The following is a 9,593-nucleotide window of genomic DNA, read 5'->3' as shown; positions in this document are numbered from 1 at the left end:
AAAGGCATTTGGTACAGTGGACCCACGAGGTCTCTGGCGTATACCATTAAGACATGGCTGTCTTGGCAAGTACTTACGAATATCGAGGCTTCTGCATGATGGCTCGGCAACAGTGATGCTGAATGAGAACCCTTCCCTGTCCGGACAGGAGTCAGATAAGGCTGTATCATATCACCCACCCTATTTGCCATCTTCATTGCTCCATCCTTCACCTCATTGGCGAGAACACACCACAGGGAATCGCAAACATGTATAAATGACAAGAGGCTTTTCAACCTCAACCGGTTCAAGGTCAGCGCCGCCCCTATCACGGAATGTTAGTACGCGGATGACAACTCCATCGCAGCACACTCTGAAGGAGACGTCCAATGTATCCTGAATACATTTACCAAGGCATATACGGCCCTGGGTCTTGTTTTGAATATAAATAGATACAGGTCCTTTATCAGCCACCGCCTAATCAGCCATTTATCCAGCGCCCCCCCCCCATGTAGACCGCTTTTCCTACCTTGAAAGTATTCTCTCCGCTAAAGCAAAATCCACACAGAGATTAACCACCGCCTGAGGTGCTAGTGAAATCTGTGTAAAATTAGGGAAAAGAAGTCTTTGGAGACCGCGACCTATAGGGCCAAGAAAACGTTTTGGTCTATAGAGCAATCATCCTTCCTACATCACTGCATGGAGCTGAATAAATGAGTGACTACATACTGTAGGCACATGAAAGCCTTGTAACAATATAACCAAGTAACCTTACGAAAGATTTTGAGGATCGGCTGGAAGGACAGGCGCACTGGAGGAGGCCAACATGAGCAGCATTAAAGCAACACCGACTCCGATGGATAGGTCATGTCATTCAGATGCCTAACTCACATCATCCCAAACAGATCCTTTACTGCCAGTTGAATGAAGGTCAGCGAGCCTAGTGGGCAAAGGAAATGCTTCAAGGATAACATCAAAATCAACCTGACGAAATTCAACATTGCAACTAAAAATGGGGAGACATTGCACTCCAGAGATACATCTGGGGGAAATGTGTTCGAGAGTGAGCTGTACTATACGAGAGCGACTTCCACTCTGCGGCAGATAGCAAGCGACAACTTCGAAAAGATAGACCGACAATCCGCCTCGGCCTCTGCAGCCACCCGAGGACCCACCTTTAGGCAACTCCTGGAGAATACCATACTCGGCTCGACTGATCTCATCACTTACAACTAAACCAAGAGAGTATATGGGCGTTGGACATGTTTATGGCGACTGTAGTAGCAGGACAATTCTGGATGCCACGCAAAGGCTTTCCCGCTGTATCTCTGTACAGGTGACAGTAGTAAAATAACCTTTAACCTGGTTGAAGGATAGAGGACACAGGGAGGGGCTGGCGAGGGGAGAGAGAACCTTCGAACCGCCCCTCACTTCATCTCCTTCTGCATGGTTGAACCAAGTTAGTGCCTCGTTTCAGAAATATACGTTTCATTATGTGACACACTGCAAAATACTCTAGACCCCTAATATAACAATTACCAATAAGATAATAATTGTTTAAACGATTTTCTTACATTCAGCCTTGTTTCAATCTCCAAAGAATGGTCACAGGGAATAGGCGACAGCCATGAAGTGTGACCTCGATTTTCGATACTTTATTCTCTGGGATTATTGTCAAGGAGCAGCTTCGACCTTTCGCTGTTGATTGTTGTCATGTAAATCTGTTTTCAGAGTTGGTCTCCTGTGTTCATGCAGCACTTGCAAAGGTAATAAATATTGGACAATAGACAAGGTAAATGTTTTTTTTAAAAGCAGGGTTAAAAGGAGAAAATTCCTGACGGGAAAGTATAAGGAGTTCCCTTGCCCCCCGCCCCCCGGTCAAGAGGGGGATGAGACGTTGGTGTAAGTGCATCTGGACATGGAAGCAGTGACGGTGTGACCCTCGTCCTCAATCTCTCTTGGCCGTGGCTGCTGCTTGCTACAACAGGTAAAAGTCGCTAAGCAAGCCTCGCGGAATCGTTTATTCATGAAACAGTAGATGATGGGGTTTACGCAGGCGGACGTGTAAGATAGCAAATGAATAAATGAAATCGGGGTCCCGGACAGGAATCTGTCGGCGGAGACCTTGTTAAATGCTCGCCAAGCATTTGCACAGAATATAGGAGTCCAGCAGATGAAGAACATGATCACAATCACAATCAGCATGCGGATCACTCGCTTTTTTGCCATTAAATTCGCCGTAGAGCTGCTGCTTCTCGCTCTGCTTATTTTAGCATGAGTGGAGCTTGATAATGGTTGCATTTCGATTGCCCTTTTACGCTTTATGCTCTGCACGTAACACCCATCTCCATCCTCGTAACTGCTGGCATAGGCGCCACTTCTCTCTGCGAATTAAATACAGGGCGAAATTTCAGTAGCGGAAACATAATCCTGTCGCCCGATTTTCCGCCATCCCTTCAACTAGTTGCGCTGACTGCTAAACCAGTTGTAATTATTTGATGCTCGTGTATTCCCCAGGCAGTAACCGGAAGCACAGTACCAGTGTTGTGAAGTCACGATGTTGTGCCGACCTTTTAACCTACTCTAGAATCAATTTAACCTCTCCTCCTTCCCAGCCCTCTTTTTTTTCCTCTGTCATCCATGTGCCCATCTAAGAGTCTCTTAAATGCTCCTAATGTATCTGCCTCTACCACCTCCCCCGGCAGCGCCTTCCACACACTCACCATTCTGTGTAAAAAAAACGTACCTCTGACATTGCCCTATACTTTCCTCCAATCAACTGAAAATTATGACTCCTCCTATTAGCCATTTACGCACTGTGGAAAAGTTTCCAGCTGTCCATTCGATCTCAATTAATGCGTAATACAATTAATGACCTGCTGCCTTACTTTACCACATAATGAAACACCAGTCACGTTTATAGGCGAACGCCATATGAGTGGTTGAGATATGCAGTCAGAACTGCCTAGATATTTTCTGAAAACTTCCGAAGCTTTTGGAGTCTGAAGAGTCGAAAGTTATTTACTTCAGAATTAGAAATGCACGGGAAGGCATACTCTTTAAAGCAAATCATACTCTTTAAAGAAGTCGTCCAAGAGATGAGAAAGGACGAATTAAAGTGAAATAAAAGGTGAAAGGGGCGTAGTAGAAAGCACAATCCGCGACCTGGGTTCAATTCCCATAGGGAGTTTGTACGTTCTACCGTGACCGCGTGTGTTTCCCTCCGGGCGCTCCGGTTTTCTTCCACAGATAAAAAACGTACCGGCTGGGGGCGGGGGGTGGGCGGTTAATTGATCATTGTAAATTGTCCCGTAATTAGGCTAGTGTTAAGTGTGTGTGTGTGTGGTTGCTGGTCTGCGCCGCTCGAAGGAGCGGAAGAGACTGTTCCGCGTTGTATCTCAACAAATAAACAAAATATCGTTTTTTTTATCGCAAACTACAACGCAGTTTTGTCAGGATTTAACGAATCTGGAGTTTTCAAAGCAAAAAATATTTCATCAATACCAAAAAAGAAAACTCACAGCCCCAATAGAAATCAAACACATTGAATTCCAGTGATTCAATATCCTATAATATTTCCCATTTCATTAATTTTCCCATGTATTTATTCTATTTTACCAATTTCACTGAAGGTTGTACCCAAAGTGCAACGATATGCATATTAAATTAATATTAAATTGCCTAACTACTTTTAGGGGGGCTAGGGACGGAGAGCGCCGAGATTTCTGTATGATGATGAACGTCCTAGGTTGAAATAAGGGCAACATATAACCCCAGCAGCTAAGCAGTGCTCCTTTCAAACTCCGTCATTTACCTTGGCTCCTCCTGCTTCTCATTTCAAACCGAATGCCGCTGTATAACTCGCGGGATATCAACCCATAAGCGATCATCATCACTATTCCGGGAATCAGAAAGAGGATCAGCAAAAGGAAGACATACCTAGAGCGAGCAATAATGCAACCAATTAGTCAGAAGTAATTTTCACCCCAAATTTGTATTGATAAACTTTGAAAACTTCGATATATTACCAGAATTGTTGAGTGAAATCGTTCGGCCACAGGAGTCGACACATATTGCCGGTGCTGTTGTTTACCCTGGTGAAAGGAACCAAGGTGTTGTAGATGGGATACGGTAACATTACCGTAACTGAAAGCAGCCAAGTGGCGGCAATCACTTTGAAGGCGTGGGACTTGGTTTGCCAGACCCTGGATTTAAGCGGTTTACATATGGCGCTGTATCTCTCCAGGGAAATCGCCACCAAACTGAAGGTAGAAACACTAACAGAGATACCTAAAGAGAAACAGAATGAATTACGGTGGAGACGAGAGACTGCAGATGCGGAATCTGGAGCATCAAGTATTCAGCTGAAGGATCTCAGAAGGGAGATGCTGTTCGAATTGCGGAGTTCCTCCAACAGATCACTTGTTGCTCCAGAACCCAATACAACTGGAAATAATTACATAATTTATTTTATCATGGTCTACAATTCGAAATATACATTCTTCGAAAGCAGAAGAATCAGAGTTAGAACCAGGTCTAATACCACTAGCAGATGTCGATTTTCAAATGTGTTGAATTGCGGCAGCAGTATGTTGCAATACATAATAATAAATTACAAAATGTGCTATAATAAAATTAAATAAGCAGTGCTACAAGAGAGGTAAAAGGAACATGAGGTAGTGTTCATGTGTTCATTGTCCATTTAGAAATCCGACGGCGGAGGGGGAGAAGCTGTCCCTAAAACGCTGAGTGTGTGTCTTCAGGCTCTTGTATTTCCTCTTTCCTTGATAGTAGCAATGGGGGTCCACATTTTTGAGGCATCGCCTTTGGAAGGTGTTGTCGATGCTGGGGAGTCTAGTTGAGCTGACTGAGTTTACAACTTACTGCAGCTTCTCCCGATCTTGTGCACTGGCCCCTCCGTACCAGACGGCGATACGACCAGTAAGAATGCTCTCCACGGTACATCTGTAGAAATGTATCAGTGTCTATGGTGACATACCAGTTATCTTCAAATTCCTGATGACATATAGCCGCTGTCGTGCCTTTTTTGAAATATGTACATCAATATATTGGGCTCAGGATGTTGACACACAGGAACTCGAAACTGCTCACCCTTTCCTCTGCTGATCCCTCGATGTGGACTGGTGTGTGTTCCTTTGACTTCCCCTTTCCGAAGTCCACAATCAATTCCTTGGTCTTACTGACATTGGGTACAAAGTTGTTGCCGCGACGCCACGCAACCAGCTGATGTGCCTCCCCGTCACCATCTGAAATTCTGCCAACAATAGTCATGTCATCGGCAAATTTGCAGATGGCGTTTGGGCTGTGCCTAGCCACACAATCGAGGGCGTAGACACAGTAGATCAGCGGGCTAAGTACGCACGCTTGACGAGTGCCAGTATTGATTATCAGCGAGGAGATATTGTTTCTGATCCGCGCGGACTGTGGTGAGGAAGTCAAGGATCCAGTTGCAGATGAAGATACAGAGGCTCAGATTTTGAAGCCTGTTGATTAGAACGGAGGGTATGATTGTGTTGAACACTGGGCTGTAGTCAATAAACAGCAGCCTGACTTAAGTGTTGACGTAGCTATTGTCTGGGTGATCCAAGGCCGAGAGGAGAGCCAGTGAGATGGCATTCGCTGTAGGCCTATTCTGGCGATAGGCTAATTGCGGCGGTCCAGATCCTTGCTTAGACGGGAGTTTATTCTAGCCACGACCAACCTCTCAAAATACTTGCTCACAGTAGATGCGAGTGCCACAGGACGATCAGCGCTGAGACAGCTTACCCTGTTCCTCTTGAGCACTGGTATAATTGTCGCCCTTTTGAAGCAGGTAGAAACCTCCGACTGCAGCAGAAAGAGTTTGAAGATGTCTTTGAATATTCACGCCATTTGGTTGGCACAGGTTTTCAGGTAAACCATCGGGGCCTGAAGCCTTAACGTTTACTCTGTCGAAAAATATTCAGACATCTGCCTCCGAGACAGAGATCACAGGGTCACCCGATGCTGTAGGGGTTCGCACAGGTGTAGTTTTATTCTCCTTTTCAAAGCACGTATAAAAGGCATCGAGTTCACCTGGGAGTGAAGCACCACAGCCATTCATAATGTTAGGTTTCGCTTTGTAGGAAGTAATGGCCCGCAAACCCTGCCAGAGTTGATGTACATCCGATTCCGAATCTAATCTCAATCGGAATTGTATTTTTTCGGCCTTGAAATAGTCTTCCATCGGTCGTACTTGGATCTCTTGCATAGTTCTGGAGCACTGCTCTTGAACGCCACAGATGTAGCCCTCAGCAGACTGTGAATCTCCTGGTTCATCCACGGCTTTTGGTTTAGACTAATCTGTTTTGCAACAATTAATTGAAAATGCATCTTTAAATATCCACAACACTGTATTTTATATTAATAAGAGGGAAACTTCAGGCAGAGATTTAGTACTGTAGAGCCAACCTTATTGAAGTGCTTGTGTCTGTACATCGATTCAGATCCCGTAAACTAACAAGCGACTGCGGATTAATTTAAACCTATTATATGCTGCATCAGAATTCACAGTCTGAGCCATTGCGTTATAATTAGTTCGTTGTATGTCCAGCTTTGGAAGTGCATCTTACAGCTGAACACAGACCAGCCCAGGAACAGGCCCTTCTGCGATGTGAATCTCAATTTAAGTGATCCTATTCTGTCGGCGCATGGTCTATCTATACCCCTGCATTCGCTGCCCGTTCAGGTGTCCAAAATTTGTAGAGCTCTGGAACACGGCTTTTAAAAGCGAACCGATTAGTAAACAAGGAAATGATGATTAGATAATGTTATTAAACATTACTTTCCTTAGAAACCGAACGAGATCTTCCCCTGAGACTGTGATAATATGATTTCAGCCATAAACATGACTGAGACGAAAAACAGTGGAATAAAAGAGTAAATGCAATATTAAAAGCAGATTATATTTAACATGGTTTAAACATTAACCTCCAAGCAAAAGGCCACTATCTTCCTCCTACTGCTAACATGCCTAGCTACAGTTAGGAGCATTCCGTTAACTTTTTCTCGCAAGTACATGCAGTGAATAAATAGGTGCGATTCGAGGGTGAGACAGACTTTCAACTGTTTACTACGAAAGCTATGACTCTGAGGTGCACCTTTACCGTAACGCCTAATTCCCGCTTTAACGAGGTTCTCTCATACAATCACCTAGTCATGACTTTAGAGGTTACTTAAAATAATTTGTGTCGATAAACCGACAAAAATAAAAACAAAAACAATTCTTAATAGTGGAATAGAACAGGAGTTGGAGGTAAACGGTTTTGCACTGACTTTCTATTGAGGCCACGCCTCCGCGTGGAATTTCATAGTTTTCCATGCATTGCATTGGAGTTTTAGTTACCCATGAAGTAGGCGACGGCCTTGCAGACGGCGCTTCCGAAAATGAAGTCCTTGAGCAGGTTGGGGATGAGGGTGAAGGGCATACAGAAGAGGCACAACATCAGGTCGCTGACTGCCAGCGAGAGCAGGAAGCTGTTGGTTACAGTGCGCAGCCGCTTGTTCCTCAGAAGGACGGTGATGATCAGGACATTCCCAAGCACGCTCAACACAAAAAACAGACAGTAAAGGAATATCCGCACAGTCTGATCCAGGTCTGGAAGAGAGATAAAGGAGGCAATATTTGTTTTAAAAGAAGTGTGCATTTGCGTTCCCGTGCGCGCCCATAGCAGTCCCTACCTTTGGGCGGACGGACAGCCTGCTGACACTTGTCGCCCTCGCAGCCGCTCCGGTTCCTGCTCCCGGTTGGACCTGTTACTCTCGGCATCTCGGTGAGATTCAGCAGTAGAAGAGAAACCGTCTCCATCACTGGCTTCTGAACGCGCCTCACTCCGCTGGACGGTGCAATTGGCCTAGCCATCAGTACATTTTACTTCCCTCGAGTTCTGCAGATCGTCTTGCACTAAAATATCACCGTAAATATATGCCCGACTCAAAGAATTACGACATCAATGCCAGCACGGAAGTTTTAAGTCTCTTAAATAGCTGTATTATTCAATGTTTCCTCATTATGGAAGAAACAATTCTGATTTCTGTCCTTTTTAAGTATGTTTGATACCAAGGGTCGAAGCCCTCTGCGATGACATTTGCTGAGCAAACCTCGGTGTGCAGTTTTTTTTGGTGAGAGCTCTGGATAATATTTGTGAAGCTCGTTCTGTAAACTGCAGGTGCCAATGGAAACTCAGCCCCGCCCCCGCCGGACGCACAAGGCTACGGGTTCACAAGCAGCGGCGGCGGTGAGCATCTATTATTCAGTTCTGTAGCTGGAGGGTTAACCCTTGGCGTCTGCGGATTGCAGAGGCTCCCCTCTCCCCTATGTTGTGGCCTGGGCTCTGGTAGGAGGACAATTTTCAGCCGAAAGATTAGTTTCACCCGATTTCCAGCGAAAGATCAGAGATTTGTTCAAGGATCGTCACTTTCTCAGACACAGTTTCCCTGATGAGGGTCTCGACCCAAAATGTCGACTGTTTATTCCCTTCTTGACCTGCTGACTTCCCCCAGCATTTTGTGCGATGCTCCGGATTTCCAGACGCTCTCGTAGTTCTGTTTCGGAATGAGGGGTTTTGCTCATGAGGGAATGTCGATTTGCTAGTGAAACTTGAATTTGAGCGGCATATTAGACAAGCGAGTGAGAGCAATCGTCAGGAAACGTAGAGTTTTGAACCAAAAGCAGAGCACTGGAGACGATTGAGCGGTAAACCATACTTTAACAATAGACAGCAAACTAATAAGCCAGGCGGGCCCGAGAGAGAACAGAAACTAACCGCAGCAGGTAACAAGGTAAACTTTAAACTGGGAGAGTGAAGCCCGGCAGCAACCGATCGCGGCCGGCTGGTTCGATAAGTGAACAGGGACTGCAGGTGAGAACCGCAGTTATGTTGTAGGTGATGCGACTGGAACCAGCAGCAAGTGAATTATGTTAGCTGGGAGGTCTCTGTATGTGCAAACCTGACAGTAATGGCCCAACTGTGAGTGATCCGACGGGGCCAAATAAAGAGGCAAGGATCAGCTTGGCCATCACTGTGCAAGCGCTCTTCTCCGCTTACCTTATACAGTATGTGGATTCAACATGTGGCATACATTTCCTTAGTGATGTAGCACTGACCAATAATCTGGAACATCCAGAACTCCAGTATCAAAATGCAGAGGCTGAAATGTTCTACCTAGTATCATATACACATATACTGTGCTCCAACACTGTTGAATATGTTACACAATTACCAATACTCAGTTTGGAAGACCTTGACAACTCTCGCTTAGCAGATTTTGGAGAAGTTTTTGGAGAAAACTGAATTTTCTGGTGTTTGTCTGTAATGACGCGCGTTTGTCTAAGACCTCTTTGTGTCTTTGTGTCCTAATAAGGGTATACGGCACTGCCTGTAACAAGGGATTTCTGCATGGGCTTGTCACCAGATGACAGCATGCACTACGTTTAGCCATGTCATTGCACAGAAGCTTGGCTGCCTCAAATGGTTAGCACAAGAGCCTGAGTATGTGTGAACGAGGTTGAGAACCACTCGATCGTATCCTGACCTATTATATCAATTGAATCATATTATGAAGGCAGAAGGAGG

The 9,593-nt window shown here is 45.2% G+C and overlaps 1 protein-coding gene across 1 annotated transcript; it reads right to left on the bottom strand.

Moving 5' to 3' along the window:
- Positions 1-1,192: 1,192 nt before the first annotated feature.
- cckar (cholecystokinin A receptor) lies at positions 1,193-8,041 on the bottom strand. Its single transcript, XM_072252930.1, has 5 exons — positions 7,699-8,041; positions 7,364-7,615; positions 4,008-4,269; positions 3,794-3,918; positions 1,193-2,363 (listed from the first exon to the last, which is right to left on the bottom strand). Exons 1-5 carry the CDS (start codon positions 7,877-7,879, stop codon positions 1,858-1,860), a joined length of 1,326 nt encoding a protein of 441 aa, XP_072109031.1. The 5' UTR covers positions 7,880-8,041; the 3' UTR covers positions 1,193-1,857.
- Positions 8,042-9,593: the final 1,552 nt, after the last annotated feature.

This window comes from Mobula birostris, chromosome 3 (assembly GCF_030028105.1).
Source record: "Mobula birostris isolate sMobBir1 chromosome 3, sMobBir1.hap1, whole genome shotgun sequence".
NCBI lineage: Eukaryota > Metazoa > Chordata > Chondrichthyes > Myliobatiformes > Myliobatidae > Mobula > Mobula birostris.
This window is presented reverse-complemented; position numbering and strand designations above follow the sequence as displayed.

What these genes read in the sequence shown, in the direction of transcription:
- cckar (XM_072252930.1), bottom strand. Translation starts at nt 7,879, where the DNA reads ATGGCTAGGCCAATTGCACCGTCCAGCGGAGTGAGGCGCGTTCAGAAG. An exon ending in GGCCGTCGCCTACTTCATGG is followed by an intron (nt 4,270 to 7,363) that starts GTAACTAAAACT and finishes GTTTCTCTTTAG; the next exon opens with GTATCTCTGTTAGTGTTTCT. An exon ending in GAGAAGCAGGAGGAGCCAAG is followed by an intron (nt 2,364 to 3,793) that starts GTAAATGACGGA and finishes TTTAATTCGCAG; the next exon opens with AGAGAAGTGGCGCCTATGCC.